The 23082-nt window shown below is 48.3% G+C and overlaps 2 protein-coding genes across 4 annotated transcripts in view; one reads left to right on the top strand and one right to left on the bottom strand.

Annotated features, from left to right (window-relative positions):
* CCDC88C (coiled-coil domain containing 88C) overlaps nucleotides 1-23082 on the bottom strand; it is a 139924-nt gene that overhangs the window by 48979 nt on the left and 67863 nt on the right. For 2 of the 3 annotated variants that reach the window (XM_040412102.1, XM_040412103.1), the window contains one exon: nucleotides 20425-21682. The exons of the other annotated variant lie outside the window; for it this stretch is intronic. In XM_040412102.1, coding sequence (XP_040268036.1) covers nucleotides 20786-21682 — 897 coding nt within the window. In that variant the 3' untranslated portion in view covers nucleotides 20425-20785. Of the gene's footprint in view, nucleotides 1-20424; nucleotides 21683-23082 lie in introns of those variants that run through there. 3 annotated transcript variants of the gene reach the window in all.
* The window catches only part of DGLUCY (D-glutamate cyclase), a 131308-nt gene that overhangs the window by 98807 nt on the left and 9419 nt on the right, over nucleotides 1-23082 (top strand). The window lies entirely within an intron of this gene.

The following is a 23082-nucleotide window of genomic DNA, read 5'->3' as shown; positions in this document are numbered from 1 at the left end:
CGTCCTGCTAGAATGCAAGCTCTTAGGTCGGTTTGGATTTTGCTGTTCAGTTACACGGTTTTGTGGCACACATAAGGGTTAATATATAATGTATGGCCTGTTCCTCATCTGTATAACTCCGGTGTCTCAGAGACGCAGCCTGCATTTCATTTACACAATTAGGGCATCTGGTTGGAGAGGACGGAAACTCATCCAGAATTAACGGCTCCTGTATTTATTAAGGTTCCCTATAGACTGGGAGCTGTATAGAAGTGTCCAGGCAAATGGTAAGATGAAGTGCTGTGTGACTGCACTATGAAATTACCGGAGGACTGCGACATGTCCTGCAGGGTCTGGTCTCATAGGGTCGTGACGCAGCGTCTCCGCTCTGGTCTACGTAGCTGACTGTATGGCCTGGGTCTATCTTCACAGAATCAATAGTAATTAGCCCTGGATTAGGGATCAGCGACTCGATTCTAACGAATCGATTCATCTCATTAGCAGGAGTTCTTCACCAGTGAGGTGAAGAAGCGCCCACCTGCCTGTTGATGGACAGGGCTGACCCTGACACTCCAGAGCTCAAATTCGTCTTCGGGGGAAGCAACTGCGCATGCGCCGCAAAACACTGCCGGGTAGCGATGCAAGTGCAGTCGCTGTTCCCGAAGACGAATTTGAGGTTCAGTACCGGCGTCACTACTCAGAGCAGCGGCACAAGACCCAGATTATCAGGGCTGAGCTAGGTGCCCGGCCATGACAGTCGACAGGCAGGTGGGCACAGCTCCTCATAGGTGAAGACTGAGGCAAATTAATTTGCTCACCCCTACACCGGACGTAGGATGAATGCCGTGTGAATAATTCCAATCCATGCTGTTATTACTGGGGGAGAGCTGTTGGGTGTAAGCTCTTGTGTAACATTTCTGTCTGGTCTCCAGAATGAGTCAGTTTCCCCTGCCCCGCATACTCTCCGACTGCCGGCTCCAGATGAAGAAATAGTGTTTCTTCTCTGCATGACACAGTTTTCTCCATTCATCATCCTCCGTTCTGGTATCTGGATCTGCAATGTAGTATCCCTGTTATCCAAACTATGGGGGTCATTTATTAAGACCGGCATTTTAGACATCGGTCTTAATAACCCCTATATCTGGCGGTGGATCCGCCGAAGTTATGAAGAGGAGCCGGCAGATCCACCGCTGCTTCTAAATGTAAGTCCGCTGTCTTACGTTTAGACCATTTTCTACGCCTTAAACAGGTGTAGAAAGTGATGAATGAGACTAGCCTCCCTGCCCCTTCCCTACCCACTTTTTATTAGACCTGGAGTGAGCGGGGGAAAGTCGCAGATTGTGGTGGAACTAACCATTGCGCTGAAATCGGTGCCAGAAATGCGCCTAATATATAAATGACCCCCTATGTCTGCTGATCGTAATGTTGTGCATGTGCTTCACAGTGAAGTCAATAACTGCCATTACAATAAAAAAATCATTCCTGTTTCATTATGTGTATTTACTGTACCTGGGAAAGCTGGGTGACCGCTAACACTGTCTGTCTGATATCGCTCTTCCAAGGCGTTAGACCAGTCTTCTCCAGACTCCAGTATGGGGAATCTCTCAGCGTATCCAGTGATACCGCAGCATAGATTGTATTTAGAATTGAGCGAAGCGAGCTTCAGATGTTTAATCCGAAGTCCCATTCGTTCAAAACTTTGGAATAGTACTGTACGGAGACAGTATTAGGGCTCTTTCACACTTGCGTTCTTTTCTTCCGGCATAGAGTTCCGTCGTCGGGGCTCTATGCCGGAAGAATCCTGATCAGGATTATCCTAATGCATTCTGAATGGAGAGAAATCAGTTCAGGATGCATCAGGATGTCTTCAGTTCCGGAACGGAACGTTTTTTGGCTGGAGAAAATACCGCAGCATGCTGCGCTTTTTGCTCCGACCAAAAATCCTGAACACTTGCCGCAAGGCCGGATCCGGAATTAATGCCCATTGAAAGGCATTAATCCGGATCCGGCCTTAAGCTAAACGTCGTTTCGGCGCATTGCCGGATCTGACGTTTAGCTTTTTCTGAATGGTTACCATGGCTGCCGGGACGCTAAAGTCCTGTTTGCCATGGTAAAGTGTAGCGGGGAGCGGGGGAGCAGTATACTTACCGTCCGTGCGGCTCCCGGGGCGCTCCAGAGTGACGTCAGGGCGCCCCACGCTCATGGATGACGTGTCGCATGGATCACGTCATCCATGCGCATGGGGCGCTCTGACGTCATTCTGGAGCACCCCGGGAGCCGCACGGACGGTAAGTATACTGCTCCCCCGCTCCCCACTACTACTATGGCAACCAGGACTTTAATAGCGTCCTGGCTGCCATAGTAACACTGAACGCATTTTGAAGACGGATCCGTCTTCAAATGCTTTCAGTTTCACTTGCGTTTTACCGGATCCGGCGGGCACCTCCGGCAAATGGAGTGCACGACGGATCCGGACAACGCAAGTGTGAAAGAGCCCTTAGAATGTATGGGCTCTGATGAGACAAAATAAGTTATTCACAAAGTCGCATGAGACTTTGTTGATTTTGAACGTGGAAAACCTTGGAACCGAACTTGGCTTCAGTTTCCGAGGTACTAGTCGGAACCGAAGCCAAGTTCGGTTTCAAGTTGTGAAGCGGTTTTCCACTCTGAAAATCAACTACCGAAGTTATTCAACGAAGTCACGCACGACTTCGTCAATAACTAACTTCGGCTCATAGAAGCCCATACAGACGGATCTCCATACAGTATTATTCCGACGTTTTGAACGAAGCGACTTCGGATTAAGCATCTGAATCTCGCTTCGCTCAACACTAATTGTATTGTTGTGTAAGGTTAATTTCACACGAGCGTGTTCAGTCCAGGAAACGCCCCCTGTGTGACGGCCATGTTTCCCCAACCAAACAATGCAGATCTACAGTACTGTACTCACATAATGCTGCAAGTAGAGCACAGTAGACCTGAAGTCGCCGTTAGAGAAGAGCGAATTTCCACTTATAAAATTCGTTCACACTTTGTTGATCAAAGGTGAATTGCGTTATGGATTCCGTTACCACGGACCATAACGCAATTCTGTGACGGAATGCCTTTAGAGGACTCCCCTGCATAACGGAAACGGGACAGATCCGTTTTGCAGCCCATAGACTTCTATTATGACGGAATGAATAACGGAATGCCTCTAAAGGCATTCCGTCATAGAATTACGTTATGGTCCGTGGTAATGGAATCCATAACGCAATTCACCTTTTACCAACAAACAAAGCGTGAACGAATTTCAAAATATGAAATTCGCTCATCTCTAGTCGCAGTGTTCAGTCGAGGAAATACTGTAGTCACACAGAGTTGTGCTTCCTGGACTGAACTCGCGGATGTGTAACTAGATTCAGACGTCCCTTCTGATTTTCATCTGCAAAACATGGATATACTGCATCTAAATATTCATGGATGAGTTTGAGACAGAAACAGACAATGGTGCATGACATTCGCATCCACTCAGAATGCATTGGTAGCTGGACGGATGCGTTCGGGGCCGTTTGTGAGACCCTTCAAACGGAGCTCGCAAGCGGAACCCCAACGCCAGTGTGAAAGTAGCCTTATAGAGTCCCATGTTAAAAAAAAAAAAACAAGGGGCGTGGCCTGACCGTCATGGCGTGAGGTCGCAAGTTGCTTCAGCTCCGGCAGTATCCTGGAATTATCCTGATCATCTGACCTTTTGGATCCTGGTTTCTTACTAGAGACACCCCTCGGTAATCAGCAATCTGATTGCTTACCGGTGACCTGACTATTTACTGAGAGCGAGAGGAGTGGGACGTACGGACATTATCCTTACCGGCAGCGGCGATCGAGTGGAGCCTGGTGCTGCAGGTCGGTGTGACCCCCAGGCTCTCTCCCGGCCGGACTGCTGGCTTGAAGTTCCCCCCACGTGTCTGACAGTACGGGCGCCATCTTAGCCGCAGCGCTGGGGACAGCTGCCTCCTCTCTCTGATGCTAGCGCTGGACTGTGGGTGCTGCTGGCTCTCCTGCTTCCATGCTCCTGACCTATAGGAGGATCGTACCTGGTAGGGAGTACCGCTGTGCTGGGGTGTAGTGGGCCTGTCCCTTGCTCCAAGGAAAAGACTCACTCAAGTAAGTGGCGCGGCTAATACCCTGTTAACCCTGAGTGAGGGTGATTGCTGGAGGACCGCTATCCCTGTTTGTGGTGAACGGGAGATCGCTTTATGGGCCGGAAAACGGGCACCTCAGGGCCAGCTATCCCGCCTAAATTAATGCTGGACAATATGAGCCAAACAGAGGATCGGGAAGTTGGGGCCTCTTCTAAACGTCCGGAGGTGGACCTTGCAAAAGTTATGGCGGCCATCAGTAATTGCCAGACGGCTCTTACCGTCAAAATTGATCATGTCCAAGCAGATCTTACTCTCCTCAGACATGATATTGATAAGATACAGGAGAGAACGACTGAGGTGGAGAGGAGGCTGGGTGACGTGGAGGACAGGGCTCAGCGTGAAGACTCTGCGATACATGCTCTGCAGAACCAAGTCAAGACCCTGATGGCGAAAGTAGAGGACGCCGAGAACCGTAACAGACGGAACAATATCCGCATTATGGGACTACCTGAGAAGGCGGAGGGTCCTTCCCCTGAGGAGTTTGCGGAGCGCCTTATAAAACAGGTCCTTGATCCTATAAATCTCTCGGGGACTTTTGCAGTGGAGCGGGCCCACAGGATTCCCACTCGTCCTTTGCCTCCTGGGGCCCCGCCTCGTCCTTTCATCTAAAAGGTCCTAAACTATAGAGACCGGGATGCTGTTCTGGCGGCGGCTCGCCGCCTGAAGGACATTCATTTTGACAACACCCGGATCTCCTTCTACCCGGATTTCTCTACAGAAGTGCAGAAACAGCGTAGGCAATTTACGGCGGTGAGGACCCGGCTACGGGAGAAGGGACTTATCTACGCCATGATGTATCCGGCACGGCTCAGAGTGCAAGATGGAGAGCTGGTGAAATTCTTCGCTACCCCTGAAGGGGCATCGGACTGGCTCGACTGCAGGGGCTGAGTACAACGAGACTTATGGGTTGGGGGTCTCAGCCTATGTTTTCAGATGATTGCGGTATCAAATGGAGCTGAATTTGCGATTGTTAGGGTAATCTGCTGCCTAGGTTCAGTTCAGTGGTTTACCTAGAGTGGTGGGTTTGAGAACGGGGTTTCCCGTCCCTTTTTTCTACTAGTGAGACAAATGGGGGGTGGGCATTTAGGCTCGGATATGTTGGGGCCATCTGGGCAGGGAGGGGGGTATTGCCTGATGTTTTGGGCATATTGGGAGGTTTTTGCGTTAATTTTGAGGAGTTGGTATGAGTGTGTGAGTGTATGGCTTGGGTGGTGCAGTTTCTTTTGGGGTTATTGTTTTATCAAGCCGCCATGATGACGGTCTGTCGGTTTGTCTCCTGGAATGTCAGGGGTGTCAATGACAAAATTAAGCGGTCACTGGTCTTTAATTTCCTACGAAATCACAACCCGGACGTACTGATATTGCAGGAGACACATCTGCAGGGGCGGAAACTTGGGGTGGGTGGGTGCGGCCTACCACGCTGTATATAACTCTAGAGCCAGAGGTGTATCAATTCTGGTGGCGAAGTCCCTTCCCTTCCGGTCGTACTCTGTGCATACTGATACGATGGGGCGTTTTGTGATTCTGCACGCTGCAATCAGAGGCATTGACTACCTTGTGGTAGGTGTTTATGTTCCCCCCCCCCCCCCCCCCCTTTCGGAGGGAGATACTGGATGAGATTATGAGACGAGTAGCATCTATGCCCCCGATGCCTCTGGTTGTGCTTGGGGACTAAAATGCGGTCCTAGACCGGTCGTTGGATCGGCTTCGCCCTAGTGATACTCACAATGAGGCGTTAAGTTCCTGGGCTGATGTGTTTGCATTAACGGAGGGTTGGAGGTATTTGCATCCGGGGATACGTCAATACTCCTGTTATTCTGCCTCTCACGCGGCACTCTCCCGGATAGATTTAGTGTTCCTTAGTAGGGACCTGTTATCCTCTCTGGCGGTAGCTGACTATTTGCCAAGAGGTATTTCTGACCATGCCCCCTTGCTGGTAATTCTGAGACAACCCCTTGCACCGGCTGAAAGAATATGGAGGCTCAATAGTAAATGGCTGGAGGTCCTGCCTGTAGTTTGGGCTGCACACCAAGGTATGAAGGACTATTGGGAATTCAATGAGGGCTCAACTAACCCGTCAGTGGAGTGGGAAGCCTTTAAAGTTGTACTGCGTGGTACCTTGATCCAGGTGATAGCTACGTATAGGAAGGAGTTGAGTGCTACTAGGACTAAGTTAGAAGGGGAGGTGGTAGAGAAAGAGCAGGCTTTTACCGTAAACCCGAATGTAGAGAGTCGTAGATTATGGAATGAGGCACAGAGGAAACTTAGTTTACACCTAACGGAGTATACCCAGAAGAAGCTATTGTATCAAAGGCTCTTAGGCTGGGTTCAGACCTGAGCGTCTTTGATATGCGCGTTTAACGCGCGTTTTTGACGCGCGTTTTTGACGAGCGTTTTTTGCAATAGTAAACGCGCGTTTGACGCGCGTTTGTGTGATTGACTGCAATGTCCTATGGCCACAAACGCGCGTCAAAACGCCCGAAAGAAGCTCAAGTACTTGTTTGAGCGTAGGGCGTTTTACAGCGCGTTTTTCAGCGCTGTAAAACGCTCAAGTGAGAACCAGGGCCATAGGGAAGCATTGGTTTTCATGTGTTGAGCGTTTTACAGCGCGTTTGAACGCGCTGTAAAACGCTCAAGTGTGAACCCAGCCTTAGTGTTTGCAGACGGAGATAAGAACGGGAGCGCTTTGGCTTTCCTGGCTAGGACTGAGGCACCACAGACGGTAGTCGCACACATTACCTGTGGAGATGGCTCGAGGGTATATCGGCCGGGGGATATCTGCGAGCAGTTTGCCCAATTTTATGCAGGCCTGTATAGCTCTAAAATTAGTTTGACCCCGGATGAGATCCGATCTTTCCTTCAAGCCATCCCCCTTACACCTTTGGCTAGGGCGGATAGTACGTATTTAGAGGGAGTTATTGATGAAGGGGAGATCAAAGCTGCGATCGGAGATATGGCAGTAGGGAAATCACCTGGTCCGGACGGCTTCCCAGTCGAATGGTACAGATTAGATGTCGAGTTACATTCTGCACGACTACTAAAACTTTTTAACTACGCCTATGAATCCGGTGGGTTGCCTTCATCCTTTGGAGAGGCTACCATTGTGGTAATTCATAAGGCTGGGAAGCCTCCGGACCAATGTGCGGCATATAGGCCTATTTCCCTACTGAATACTGAGGCCAAAATTTAGCCAAAGTCCTGGCCAAGCGACTTAGCGGGGTAGTCCTATCCGTCATTGACCCCGACCAATCTGGCTTTATGCCTGGAAAGACAACTGATATCAATCTTAGGAGATTATATACAAACTTACAGGTCAGGCATGATAATGCGGGATCAAGGGTCTTGGCGTCTCTCGATAATGAGAAAGCCTTTGACTCGGTAGAGTGGTACTTTATTTGGGAGACAATGTCCCGCCTTCATTTCCCTCCCTTTTTTTTTAAATGGGTCCGGCTGCTGTATCAGGCGCCTACAGCACGCATCAGGGTGAATGGCTTTACTTCCCGACCCTTTAGGTTGTATAGGGGCACTAGACAGGGTTGTCCCCTGTCACCATTGCTGTTTGCCCTGATAATGGAACCCCTCACACAATTAATCAATAATAGCTCCTTGATAGAGGGATGGACGATAGCCGGGGTACAGGAGAAGGTGTCGCTGTACGCGGATGACCTGTTGGTGTACTTAGCTGACTCTGGCCCTTCCTTAGAAACCCTGCTAGAAGTGGTGAATGGATATGGTAGATATTCAGGATTGCGAGTGAACTGGGCTAAATCCAGTCTATGTATAGTAGACGTAGATGAAGGGGTAGATATCTCTCCGGTGTCCCCCCTGAAAGTGGTGGACAACTTCCTTTATTTGGGGATTCATATCCATAGAGACCCTCGGCAATTCTGTCATCTGAATCTGAGACCCACTATGGAATATGTCACACGTAAGTTGGAAGCCTGGGAAAATCTCCCCTTGACCTTAATAGGCAGAATTAACATCATTAAAATGGTGTTGTTACCTAAACTATTGTATGTGTATAGAGCAGCACCAGTAAGGATCCCTAAGTCCCATTTTGATGCCCTAGACCAGTGGTGGGCAACCTTTTTTTTCAACTGAGCCAAATCTCGCCAAAACCACGATTGAAATTTATTTTGAGAGCCACATTTTTAAAACCGAAAATACATAGGATGGTACACTGTTTTTAGTTTCAATAAGTTTTTATTGAGAATATTGTGCATGCAAGTATCCACATAGGTCGGGTACTGTGGGACTCTTTGCACCGGCCCTGTCACGTGGACGTGACCAGAGCCTGTGCAAGGATTTTTTGGCAACACAAGCGAAGCTACATCTCGGTGACCCCCTTCTCCCACCGCCCCGCCCGCAGCTCACCTGGTCCTGGTTCTGTCTGCAGCAGCTGGCTTCTCCTCTGTGTGGTCCTGATATCTTCGATCTGGTTTGAGGACTGTACTTTTCGCCCTATAAGATGCACATAGGTTTTAGAGGAGTATAATCAGAAACAATATTTTCCATTATACCTCAGGTCAGACCACCAATCAGACCCCCAATGTTAATCATACCTCAGATCAGCCCCCTATATCAGCAGTCAGCACCCCATCCATCATGCCCATGTCAGCCCCCATCCATCATGCCCCCATGTCAGCCGTCATGCCCCTATGTCAGCCGTCAGCCCCCCATGTCAGCACCCCATCTATCATGCCCATGTCAGCCGTCAGCACCCCATCCATCATGCCCATGTCAGCCGTCAGCACCCCATCCATCATGCCCATGTCAGCCGTCAGCACCCCATCCATCATGCCCATGTCAGCCGTCAGCACCCCATCATGCCCATGTCAGCCCCCATCCATCATTACCCCCCATGTCAGCCATCAGCCCCCCATGTCAGCCATCATGCCCCCCATGTCAGCCGTCAGCACCCCATCCATCATGCCCATGTCAGCTGTCAGCCCCCATCCATCATGCCCCCCATGTCAGCCGTCATGCCCCTATGTCAGCCGTCAGCACCCCATGTCAGCCGTCAGCCATCAGCCCCCCATGTCAGCACTCCATCCATCATGTCCATGTCAGCCGTCAGCCCCCATCCATCATGCCCCCCATGTCAGCCATCATGACCTTATGTCAGCCGTCAGCACCCAATGTCAGCACCCCATCCATCATGCCCATGTCAGCCGTCAGCACCCCATCTATCATGCCCATGTCAGCCATCAGCACCCCATCATGCCCATGTCAGCCCCCATCCATCATTACCCCCCATGTCAGCCATCAGCCCCCCATGTCAGCCATCATGCCCCCCATGTCAGCCGTCAGCACCCCATCCATCATGCCCATGTCAGCTGTCAGCCCCCATCCATCATGCCCCCCATGTCAGCCGTCATGCCCCTATGTCAGCCGTCAGCACCCCATGTCAGCCGTCAGCCATCAGCCCCCCATGTCAGCACTCCATCCATCATGTCCATGTCAGCCGTCAGCCCCCATCCATCATGCCCCCCATGTCAGCCATCATGACCTTATGTCAGCCGTCAGCCCCCCATGTCAGCACCCCATCCATCATGCCCATGTCAGCCGTCAGCACCCCATCCATCATGCCCATGTCAGCCGTCAGCACCCATCCATCATTACTCCCATGTCAGCCATCATGCCCCCCATGACAGCCGTCAGCCCCCATCCATTATGCTCCCTAATGGGGGACAATGTTGGAGTCTGCACCATCGGGGGGGTGACATGATGAGGGACAATGTTGAAGTCGGTACCTGATATATCACTGGGGTCTGGCTGGAGTGGGGTCGGTCTGGTCCTGGCTCCAATCTCAGCTGGCTCTGCCTTAAGGTGTCTTCTCCAGAGTCCAGACTAGAGTCCAGCAGGGTCGGCCAAGTTCCAACAAGTCGTGCCTCAGTGTTACTCTGTGACTGTGTTCTTCTGCTGCCAGCCTGGAGGGGCAGCTTTTACAGGTCATAGCAGACAGAGCAGCTCCGCCTCCTCGCCTCCCTCCGCCGCGGCCCCACTGACAGTCAGTGACGCCTCCTTTGGCCTGAGCGCCGCACGGCACACATGTAGGCAGGACAGCCGCAGGCTGCCGCCCCCGAGAGGAGGGAGGGGAGCGGGCGCCGGGCACACAGAACAGTGCTCCAGACTAAAAAAAAATTCCAAGTAGCCATTGGCTCCTGAACTGAAAAATTTAGGAGCCAAATCAAATTTTTAGTTGCCAAATCGAAACTGAATCAAAATTTTGGTATCGTGACAACGCTACGCCGATCAGATCGGCGTAGGGTTGTTTTGAAACCAAAATTTTGATTCGCTTTCGTCACCATAAAAAAGTATTGTGATACTCAATACCGTGCAAAAAAAAAAAAAACAACAAAAAAAGCTGTGTGCATTTCGCATTTTATGAAACATTCGGCCCATAATAGAACAGTCCTATGCTATTTTTTGGGGTGACAAGGTGACTAAAAAGGCTATGTAATATGTTTATTTATTTATTGTTTATATATTTTATATGTAAAATTGGGAAAGGGGGGATTTAAACTTAATATTTTAAAGTACTTTCACATTAGCGTTTTTCATTTCCGGCACTGAGTTCCGTCACAGGGGCTCTATACCGGAAAATAACTGATCAGTTTTATCCCCATGCATTCTGAATGGAGAGTAATCCGTTCAGGATGCATCAGGATGTCTTCAGTTCAGTCATTTTGACTGATCAGGCAAAAGATAAAACCGTAGCATGCTACGGTTTTATCTCCGGCGAAAAAAAATGAAGATTTGCCTGAATGCCGGCTCCGGCATTTTTCCCCATAGGAATGTATTAGTGCTGGATCCGGCATTCAAAATACCGGAATGCACCCGCACTAAATCCGGACCCATTCACTTCTATGGGGCTGTGCACATGAGCGGTGATTTTCACACATCACTTGTGCGTTGCGTGAAAATCGCAGCATGCTCTGTTGTGCGTTTTTCGCGCAACGCAGGCCCCATAGAAGTTAATGGGGCTGTGTGAAAATCGCAAGCAAGTGCGATTTTCACGCATGGTTCCTAGGATGAAAGTCTATTCACTGTATTATTTTCCCTTATAACATGGTTATAAGGGAAAATAATAGCATTCTGAATACAGAATGCTTAGTACAAGGTCAATATAATAAACATTGGTGGCGCAGTGCGCCCCCCCATCACCCCAATATAATAAACATTGGTGGTGCAGTGCGCCCCCCTCAATATAATAAACATTGGTGGCGCAGTGCGCCCCCCCCCATCACCCCAATATAATAAACATTGGTGGCGCAGTGCGCCCCCCTCAATATAATAAACATTGGTGGCGCAGTGCGCCCCCCCATCACCCCAATATAATAAACATTGGTGGCGCAGTGCGCCCCCCTCAATATAATAAACATTGGTGGCGCAGTGCGCCCCCCCCATCACCCCAGTATAATAAACATTGGTGGCGCAGTGCGCCCCCCCCATCACCCCAATATAATAAACATTGGTGGCGCAGTGCGCCCCCCCAACACCCCAGTATAATAAACATTGGTGGCGCAGTGCGCCCCCCCCATCACCCCAATATAATAAACATTGGTGGCGCAGTGCGCCCCCCCTCAATATAATAAACATTGGTGGCGCAGTGGGCAGTGCCAATGAGGGTTAAAAAATAAAAAAATAATTAACTCACCTCCTCCAATTGATCGTCTCCTGTTCTTACTTCTTTCTAGTTTCTTCAGGACGCAGGACCTGTGGTGACATCACTGTGCTCATCACATGATCCATCACCATGGTAATGGGCCATGTGATGAGCTCAGTGACGTCACCACAGGTCCTGAAGAAACTAGAAAGAAGTAAGAACAGGAGACCGGCAGCTACCTGATCAACTGGAGGAGGTGAGTTAATTTTCTTTTATTATTTTTAACCCTCATTGGCACTTCCCACTGTGCCACCAACGTTTATTATACTGGGGGAGGGGGGGCGCACTGTGCCACCAACGTTTATTATACTGGGGGGGGGGGGGGCGCACTGTGCCACCAACGTTTATTATACTGGGGGGGGGGGGGGTGGCGCACTGTGCCACCAACGTTTATTATACTGGGGGGGGGGGCACTGTGCCACCAACGTTTATTATACTGGGGGGGGGGGGGCACTGTGCCACCAACGTTTCTTATACAAATACAGGAGGCGGGTGCCGGAATCAAATAGCCGGCACCCGACCTTTGTGACAGGGAGCTGCGATCAGCGGCAGTTAACCCCTCAGGTACCGCACCTGAAGGGTTAACTCAACTGCAGCGGATCGCAGCTCCCTGTCACAGAGGTCGGGTGCCGGCTATTTGATTCCGGCACCCGCCTCCTGTATTTGTATTAACAGGTCAGTTTTCTTCATTGGTGGCGCAGTGGCCACAGCCCCTCCCCTCCTCCTCCTGCCTCTTCTTATTGGCAGCGGCGGGGACAGCAGCAGCACAGGGGGGAGGGAGAGACTCCTCCTGCGCTGCTGAGAACGATCATCTCCTGTGCCCGCCGCTGTATTGAGCAGAGCTGCGGCGGCGGGTCTAGTCGCTAATGGCATCTGGAGCCCTGCAGAAGAGCCGCATTAAAGTGTGTAAAGAGCCGCATGTGGCTCGCGAGCCGCGGCTTGCCGACCACTGCCCTAGACAAAGTCATGTCTCGATTCCTGTGGTGTCACCAGACCCCAAGAATAGCAAGAAAGACGCTGAAAGCCTCCTACTTGCAAGGGGGTTTGCAACTTCCAGATATGTATATTTATTACATAGCGACATGCTTGATGTATGCATCCTGGTGGATTAGGGCGGATGCCAACAATCCAGCGGTGGTGTTGGAGGCAGCGCTAGTTGTGTCATATGAAGCCCTGACGAACCTGGTGTATAGGTGGATCCTAGGAGATATATTGAAGCTATGGTGATGGTCATAGAGGCTTGGGTGAGGTTTGTGAATACACATATGGATACTCAAACAGGAGAAACCTGGTCTCCGTATATCCCACTGTGGCGTAATAAGCACCTCCCTGAGCTCTTACACCTGTCAGATTTTGAATTTTGGCCTCGGAAAGGTCTTAAGTATTTAACACAGCTGTTCCAAGATGGGGTTTTTCGCTCCTTTGAGAGTCTACAATCGGACTTCCTGTTACCTCAGATGAGTTTTTACCGCTTCCTCCAGTTGAGACACGCTTGTGATAAGCAGTTTAAATTTTTGACCCTGAACTTAGAGTGTGGTCCACTGGAATCGATAGCTAGGAGAGAGCAACCACACAAGCCAATTTCTAACTTTTATGTTGAAATTATTAAGATGCAAGAGTCCCCTATCCAGCGATCATTTGTTAGATGGTCGGCGGATATCCCAGAGTTGGAGGAATGGCGTCTGGGGTGGAGGAAGTCTGTTATAAGCGCTCGGGATCAGCTCATTCAGGTTAAATGGATACATAGGGTATATCTGACCCCGGTGCGTCTATATCAGATGCGGCAAATACCGAACCCTGGGTGCGACAGGTGTGGGGGAGATAGGGGTTCCTTTTTTCATATGGTGTGGCTATGTCCGATAATGCAAATGTACTGGAAGGGGGTGGGTGTGCAACTTCATTAATGTTAAGTTGGGGCTACCGGGGATCTGTGATCCAATAGTATGTGTTATGGGGCTAGTTTCTTGACTCCATCCAAGTATAGTAGAGTATTGCTACGACTGTTAATGTTTTATGGTAGAAAGAACATACTTTTGAACTGGAAACCGCCCAAGTGCCCCACGGTGGACCAGTGGGTGCACCTTATAAACAAAGATCTTCAGATGTACAAATTGACATATGAAGCAAGGGGAGTGCCTGATCGATTTGACAAAATCTGGGGCTTATGGGTGCAAGCGGAGGGCACGGTTTGAGGTTCATTGTTGATTGGGACTGCACTACCCAAGAGTGTGTATGAGAGTGTGGATGTGGCGTGAGTGAGGGCAGATTTCACTTTGTGACGACAGTGATGCTCTGTAATAAAGCTACATTTATGTTTCTTACTGTTGTGACATATGATGATGATGGATTTGTCTGGACTTGCTTACGCGTGTGACTGTGTCATGCAGAATAGTTTTTCCCTTTGGGATTGTTGTATTAACTTGAAAAATGTTAAATAAACGCTATTAAAAAAAAAAAAAAAAAAAAAACATCTTACTGGATGCTTCCGTATAGAACAGCGTAGTTGTAGACATCAGATGAATAGGGGCTTATGGATATGTTTGACGTTCGGACCAGGGGCTTATAAGCAAAGCGTACACTGCAAATCCTGGCCAAAACACGGTCTTACAGCATTGTAGAGCAGACACAAAAATAAACACTGTGCTGGTCTGAAACCCCCATAGCTGACAGGGAATAAGAGGGACCACAGCCACGTCTCTTTCCTAGGAACTGAGTAAACAACATTAACAAATGATGAGGGTAACATCTTTACTGTATTTGGTTTGCTTATTATGTGGGCCTTACAGACGCCTCCCGTCTGTCCATTTCGGACAGCTGCATCATGTAGTACTTCTGTAAACAGCATCGGGCAGGGTATTAAGTGAGATCTGCCTCCTCCCCAGCCACAAGTTCTGACCTGACCGAATGATGTAACCATGTGAGGATTCCACTAGGCATAGCAATCTACTGGAGATGTCAACCATGTTTCTATATGTCAGAAGTTGTAAGTGCAGTAGAATTTAGTCTACTTTCACACTGGCGTTTTGGCTTTCCGTTTGTCAGATCCGTTCAGGGCTCTCACAATCGGTTCCAGAACGGATCAGTTTGCATTCTAATGCATTCTGAATGGAAAATGATCCGCTCAGAATGCGTCAGTTCAGTCTCCATTCTGCTTTGGAGACAAACACCAAAACGCTGCTCTGATGAAACTAAGCCAAACGGATCCGTCCTGGCACACAATGTAAGTCAATGGGGACGGATCTGTTTTCACGGACACAATCTGGCACAATAGAAAAAACGGATCCGTCCTCCATTGACTTTCAATGGTGTTCAAGACCAAGATCCATCTTGGCTATGTTACAGATAATACAAACGGATCCGTTCTGAACTCTCTATGGACTATGGAACTCTCTGCCTGAGGAGGTGGTGATGGTGAGTACAATAAAGGAGTTCAAGAGGGGCCTGGATGTATTTCTGGAGTGTAATAATATTACAGGCTATAGCTACTAGAGAGGGGTCGTTGATCCAGGGAGTTATTCTGATTGCCTGATTGGAGTCGGGAAGGAATTTTTTATTCCCCTAAAGTGGAGAAAATTGGCTTCTACCTCACAGGGTTTTTTGTCTTCCTCAGGATCAACTTGCAGGATAACAGGCCGAACTGGATGGAAAAATGTCTTTTTTCGGCCTTATGTACTATGTCACTATCTGAACTATGTCCATGACGGATCCGCACAAAACGTGAGTGTGAAAGTAGGTACAGGATACGGTGCCTGTTTTAGGGCTCATGCACACGACCGTATTTTGCATCTGTGTCTGTTCCACACTTTTTGCAGATTTCAAGTTTCTATGAGTCTACAAAAAAATAAAATAAACTGACAGCGTGTGGACGTCATCCGTGCAGGGGTGGATTGGCCATAGACCTTACAGGACAATTTCCTGGTGGGCCACGTGGGCCCTCCTCACGGCCGGCCAGTTGGAGATATATTTTGTGATGGACTGTGGTATTTGGTTCTGTTGGGGTAGGATAATGTGACACAATATGGTATTGCTGGCCCTGCCTTCCATCAGTTTGGATCCGACTACAAAACGGGGGCCACTGTAAGTTCCCAGTCGGCATCCATATGTCCGTTCTGCAAATTATAGAACATGTCCTATTTTGGTCTGTATTGTAGATGAGGATAGTCGTTTCTATTGATGGGAGTTAGAGAAAGAAAAATGCAGACCGAAATAAGAATACGGTCGTGTGCCTGAGGCCTTAGTCAGTTTTTAGGTATTTGTTGCTCTCCAGTCATATACGGAGCTGGTTCATGGGGGAAGAAAAACTGTTTAGTGCCATCCGGATGTCACCTTATAATCACTGGGATAGGCTATCACTCTGATAGGTGGTGCATTAGACCTCTGGGTCCCCCATGGATCCTACAAATAAAGGAGCCACAGTGATGGTATAGCGCTACAGCTCCTTCACTGTTTTTCTCTGCATAGTGGTGCCCATGCCACCCAGCGGGTGCATTTCAAGTGAATGGGGCCATGCTGCAGCCCACTGTACATAGCATAACTGTGCAGCACCGAATCAGCCATGCCGTCTTTTCTTGATTCTCAAGATTAGTGAGGCATTGACTTTTGGGAGTGAAATAACCCTTTATGGCCATACAGCTTCTTCACTTTTCAGTCGATCACTTATGCAGCTGGCATCTATTTCTCCGGGGATCTCCCATGGGGCTCATCAGAGCATGCACTCGCAATACTGCCAGGCACGTCTGCAGCCGCTTATCTTCCTTGAAAACACACAGTCAGGCCTGTTGCAATTCAACAATCTGATCTTTCTCCCCCTTTTTAGTTTTAAAGATGTTTTTCAGGCTTGATGTTGATGACCTTATTCTTTATTCAAATTGGGTCCATAAAAATGTACAAAAAGTGCCAACGATAGTGCTCCATTTCGAATACATCGTAGTCTTTTTCAAGCTTCAGAAAGACTGCGCTGTAGTAGAAACGTTGCACTTTCTCAAGCTTGAAAAAGACTACGATGTATTCGAAATGGCGCACTATCGTTGGCACTTTTTGTACATTTTTATGGACCCAATTTGAATAAATAATAAGGATATGCTGCCGTCGATTTTGTTTGGACTGTCCCCAGGGTAGGTTATTAATATCCAATTGATGAGGGTCCGACTTCCCGCACACCCACGATCAGCTGTTCTCTGCAGCCTCCGGTGCTGGAACTAGTAATGTGAATGGAGAAAGTAGCACAGTACCGTTCAAAGTGTAAGGCTACATTCACACGACCGTAGTGTTTTGCGGTCTGCAAATTGCAGATCTGCAAAACACGGATACTGGCCCTTGCGCGTTCCGCAATTTGCGGACCGCACATGGCCGCCACTATCATAGAAAATGCCTATTCTTGTCCGCAATTGTGGGCAAAAATAGGACATGCTCTTTTTTTTTTTTGCGGGGCCGCGGAACGGAACTACGGATGCGGACAGCACACTGTGTACTGTCCGCATCTTTTGTGGCCCCATTGAAATGAATGGGTCCCCACCCAAAATTGCAGAACGGATGCAGACTCATTCATACGGTCATGTGAATGAGCCCTGGTCATGCTGGGTTAGGCTACTTTCGCACTAGCATTTTTGCTGGATCCGGCAGGGTTCAGCAAAAACGCTTCCGTTACTGATAATACAACCGTCTGCATCCGTTATGAACGGATCCGGTTGTATTATCTTTAACATGGCCAAGACTGATCCGTCATGAACACCATTGAAAGCCAATGGAGGACGGATCAGTTTTCTATTGTGTCAGAGAAAATGGATCCGTCCCCATTGACTTGCATTGTGGGTCATGACAGATCCGTCTTGCTCCGCATCCCATGACGGAAAGAAAACCGCAGTGCTGCCAACCTCAGACTGTGCAGGGGGGCACACCCCAACTGGTAACACCCATCTGGATCTTCATTGCAGCCAGCTGGCAATGCATTCATAACTTCCAGTAGCTATAATAGAGGAACAGCATTTAAAATATACGCTCCATAACTGTTATTACATTTACTAAAACAGACGTGTCCGGAGAGGGGACAGCTCCCCTTTGATAAGCATATGAGCTATGATGAGATGATCATAGCATATGCTGATGCTGGAAGCAAGGAAAAACGAATGCAAAGTATCAGAAACCACACATTTATTTCCACGTTACAAAGGCGTTCTCCATACATTCATTACAATGCGGAATACACAGAAAGACCCAAATGGAACATAGAACCATCAGTCGGCAAACAGCATTTACTGGCTATAGATACGAGACGCAGAGGACTGTTACACTGTAACAAAACCCCTGCAGTGCTCATCATGATACAATATGGACGTAGTATGTAGCACCACTGTTGCACTGAGTTTTGGCTTGAGCCGATCTGGCCGCGTCCTGGGGGAAGGGTCAGCGAGCAGGAGCGAAGAATAATCAGACATTTATTTACAGAATAAAACTGTACAATTCAATCATTTACATCCTATGTACATACACAGCAGGATCATGAGAAAGTGCACGCGTGTCTGGAACATGCAAGAACTGCAGGGGGCGCTTCAACAGTCTGTAACACCCTTTTCATTGACATAAGAAATCAGGGGAAGGAGACGCAGCCATTTCTTCCAAATTCTGCACCTCAAGTAAAATGTGTGAATTGTTGCTGCTCACAGCACTTTGGGGGCAGATTTGTCATAATTTATGGCAGAAAACAGTTAGTTTCTGGCCCAAAAATGCACCAAATTTGGCAGATTACACCCCAGTACACTTCTGATTAAGACTGGTATAAGAAAGACCAGTCTTAGAAAATTCCCCCCAATACTTTCTATGTGGTATTATTCGGATAATCCGGCACCTGTTAGGCAGCCAGATAAGAGGAATGTTACTGTATTATAACATCTCGGATTATTGCCTATGACAAATCTTTAGATTTTAATTATCTTGATAATGACTTTACAAAGTCTCATACTCCAGTCCCAGCAAGAGCTGCATCCACAATACTACTTTATTTTATTTGTTTGCCCCTTAGTGACAAAGGGAGTTAACTGCAGTTTGTTTCCAACAGCTGTTCCCAAAATGCACTTCTCCTCGGTACAGAATAACAGCAGTATTTTATATGCAGCTTTGAATGTAACTAGAGTATACAACAGTTAATGCAAAGGTCATCACCCTTTCCATCCATTGTGGAGGAGTTTTCTTCTAAATGAGGGGTCAGCAACCTCCGGCACTCTAGCTGTTGTGAAACTACGATTCCCAGCATTCATTTCTGTGAGAAGCAGAGGAAGTATGCAGGCTGGGAGTTGTAGTTTCACAACAGTTGGCGTGGCGGAGGTTCCTAAAATTCTGCTGAGTAAAATATTTCATTGGGCTACAGTACCTCTAAATGGATCATTCAGCAGCATAGAGAGGGACTCCCACCATGAATCACCTCTATTACTAGGTTTGGGTATTTTTCAGGTCTGTGATTACATTTGCTCTTGACCCCCATCCAGGGGTGCACCACCAATGAGACCTGGAGAGGCGATCGACTCAGGCACTACCAGGTAGGGGCAAGAGAGGGGCGGCTGAAGGGAAGGTGTTATGTTAAGAAATTGACATTGGGGAGAGGGGGGGCGCCATTTCACTTTCCGCCTCAGGCAGCAGAGAGCCTAGGTGCACCCCTGACCCCATCCATGGTCCAGTAGTAAAAATATATTGGTATAACCCCTAAAGCATGATGTATATACATGTATGTATCACTGGATTATAGAATTACATTCACACAGCAGTAGTAAAGGCCCGGATATATTCCTGACATATAACGGACCCAGCGTTCAGTAAACTGCCCCCCAAATATTCCTTAGTGGCCTATAGAATCCAGTGTAAGCGCCACGATGGCTCTCTCTCTCTCACAGGCAATGTGCTTCTCATTGCAAATATTCAGTAGTGCATTAGTTCAATAAATTAAACCATAAAGCAGATTTTTTTATTTTGTTACATTCTGTATATGAATCTGAGGGATTAATATGAACCTGTATCGTAACCTGTAGGTTTTACATTCAGAAGAGAATTAAATGTCATGAAAAGTAAAGAGATGCAGAAAGTGCAAGGGCAGGATGAAGCGTGACAGAGTGAGCGCAGATCTAAGGCCAGGTTTACTCATTTACATATATGCGGGAATAAATTAGGAGGAAGGGTAACGGTACTTGCTGACCTCAGTGCGTCCACTTTTCAAAGGGCATCTGTCAGCAGTTTTGTACCTATGACACTGGCTGACCTGTTGTAGGTGCACTTGGCAGCTGAAGGCATCTGTGTTGGTCCCATGTTCATATGTGCCCACATTGCTGAGAATTTGTTTTAAAAAATATGCAAATGAGTCTCTAGGAGCAACGGGGGCGTTGCCGTTACACCTAGACACTCTTCCCTCTCTGCAACTGCCGCATCCTCTGCATTTTGATTGACTTTAGGAGAAGTCAGGGCCAAGTGTGAAGATGTTTTCACTGCCTGACTGTGTTAATCAAAGTACAGAGGGTGCAGCAGTTGCAGAGAGAGCAGAGCCTCTAGGTGTAATGACAACACCCCCGTTGCTCCTAGAGGCTCATTTGCATATAATAAAACATCATTTTTCTCAGCGATGCGGGCACATAGGAACATGGGACCAACACAGATGTCTTCAGCTGCCAAGCGCACATGCAAGAGGTCAGCCAGTGTCATAGGGACAAAACTGCTGACAGATGCCCTTTACGCAGGAGGTGGTGACTACAGCAAGCACAGGGAGGGACACCATTGCACATTCAGAGTCCTGTGCATCTTCCAGGCACCATTGTAAGTACTAGGAGTTGGTTGGTCCGATTTGCCTGAGCAGTAGTGACATGTTCACTTACATAGCTGGGTTCAGCTGCAGAGGACACCGGTCCAGATCAGTGTTTTATGCTTATTTTCCTAAATCCTAATGTCACACCCCAGAAAGTCCACTGTATTCCTCTAGTCAGACACAACCATACTCATACCAAACAGTCTGCGGGTCAGCTGTGGGGTCAGGGGAGGCAGGAGTACTTTTCGTGGAGGTTTTGTTAGGGTCGTCTGCAGCAGTTGGCGGGGGGTGGCAGTCGGAAGACATGCCTGGAGGTTTAGGGTTAACAACTCCTATTTGACTTTCCACCTCAGGAATGCTAGATATTGGTCTCACTGGTGAAACCATGGCTACTTCTCCATAGCGAGAGTTGGGCCTGCCTCTACCAGAAAGCTGGGCGGTGGTACAAGGCGGCTGTAAGGAGCTGGTGGATAGGGCCTGTTGTAGTGTCTTGTCTACTCTGGAGACGGCCATTGACAGGCGGCGTGTATCTAGAGAGCGTGTGCGCAAATCATCGCTTTTTGGTGGGTTGCTCATCCTGGCAGATTGCGGTCTGTCTCGAGGAGAGCCAGTAGGAGTGGATGTTCTTAGGATGTGACTACTGAAGTCCTTCAACATAGGGGTTTCCAACTCTGCTTTCTCCATACGGTTCAGGTCCGGAGCATTGGCGTTGAGAAGATCTGCAGTGGCCAGGCTAAAAGTCCTGCTCAGGGAGCTGCCCCTAGCGGCCAGGGACCCCGGGTGCTGAGGCTCTGGGACTTGCTTAGATGTGGAGATAGGCTGCTGGATTTGAGGTCGCCTGAGAGAAGCCACTTGGTTAGTCACAGGATCCATTGGTCGCAGGTTAGGCTTGACATACTGGCCTGGCCTCCCAGGTTTGAGCTCTGCATCTCCTGATAGATTCCCGTAGTTTGGTGGTGTGGACTGGAAGTCTTTATAACTGGCCTGGACCGAGGGGCCTGCAAAGTCAGAAGACTCACTCGCTTTCTTGAAATAATCGCCTAACAAATCGTCCCGACCACTTGAGGCGTCCTGCAAAGAGAATAGAAACATGACTCGGTTGTATTATCTAGATGTTTATCACTCTGGACTACACAGAGGTCTGCACCAACCGTAATGATGTGCAAAGTAACGGAAATGTCCCTGTTTACCAGGGTTTCCCTAAATTGTGACTGGAGATCTCTCTTCACACAAATCACTCTCAAGAGGAGGTCAAGTCACAAATCAGGGTTCGGTCACCTCTCTATCCACATTAGACATAATGGACAAATTAACTGATTACTGTGGTCTCAAAGCCGGAAGCATTTTGCTATGAGGTTTTTCACTGCGTGGTTGGTTAAGGTGGAGCACAGAGTGCTTCATGTGTACAAGCCACGCAAAAAAAATATATGACTAAGGGTTTAAGGGGTATATTCACACACAGACTTAGTGACTGTCCCATTCATCTGAATGTATCTTGCAGGAAACCTGAGCATGTGCAGCAGAAACAACCCCATTCACATGTATGGAAATGACTGACTTTTAAGGTCACAGAAATCTCTGCAACAAATTTGCTGTGTATGAATTCAACCTGAAGCTGGATTCACACGCAGCTGCCACTGTGCAAATCCATGCAGTCTTCAAATTGATTGTTAAAGGGGTTTTCCGGGAGTAAAATATTGATAACCTATCCTCAGGACTGGGCATCTATCTCAGCACCCCCAGCTGTTTGAACAGGCCGCTTGCTGCAGACTCTTCCTATTCCAGTGACGTTGTTTTTGTTGGGCCATGGCTTATGCCTGAGCTTCATTACCAGGCGCAACCACTAAACGATGTACAGGGCTGTGCTGTGAATATTTTATTAATGGAAAAACCCCTTTAGACTACTTTCACAGCTGCGTCCAGGCGGTTCGGCAGATAATAGCAGGAATTGGCTGGAGAAAAAACACTGCATGCACTGGTTTTTGTCTGGCCAATTCTCAACATATTTGCCAGGTAGCCGCCGGATATCTGCCGCACCCCATTATAGCCAGTAGGGTACGGCGGGAAGGCGGCAGTATCCGGCAATGACACATTATGAGAACTCCAGCAAGCTGTTCTTTATCAGATCTCTCCCGCGGATGTGAAACTTGCCTAAATGGCAAGCAACAATCAGTTTGAAAACTGCGCATGTCAACGCAGTGACTGTATCATCCCGATGAGATCCCAGCCTTAAACCATGCAGATATCTGGTCTTATTGCAGATCCGCATAGTTTTCAAATTAACGCCTGCACAATTTAGAACGTTTTCCATGTGGTTTTGTAGGTAAAACTGCTGCATACCTGCAAAATTCGGTAGCCATTAACAATCAAGTTTGAAAACCGTTGATGAGAAAGGTAGCCGCATCCTTAGGCCTCTCGCACACGAGAGTATGTTGCTGTATTGCGGACCGCATTTGCGGATGCGCAATACA

Source organism: Bufo bufo, chromosome 11 (assembly GCF_905171765.1).
Source record: "Bufo bufo chromosome 11, aBufBuf1.1, whole genome shotgun sequence".
In the NCBI taxonomy this organism is placed as follows: Eukaryota; Metazoa; Chordata; class Amphibia; order Anura; family Bufonidae; genus Bufo; species Bufo bufo.
The sequence above is the reverse complement of the archived record's forward strand: the minus strand, read 5'-3'. Positions and strand labels throughout refer to the sequence as shown.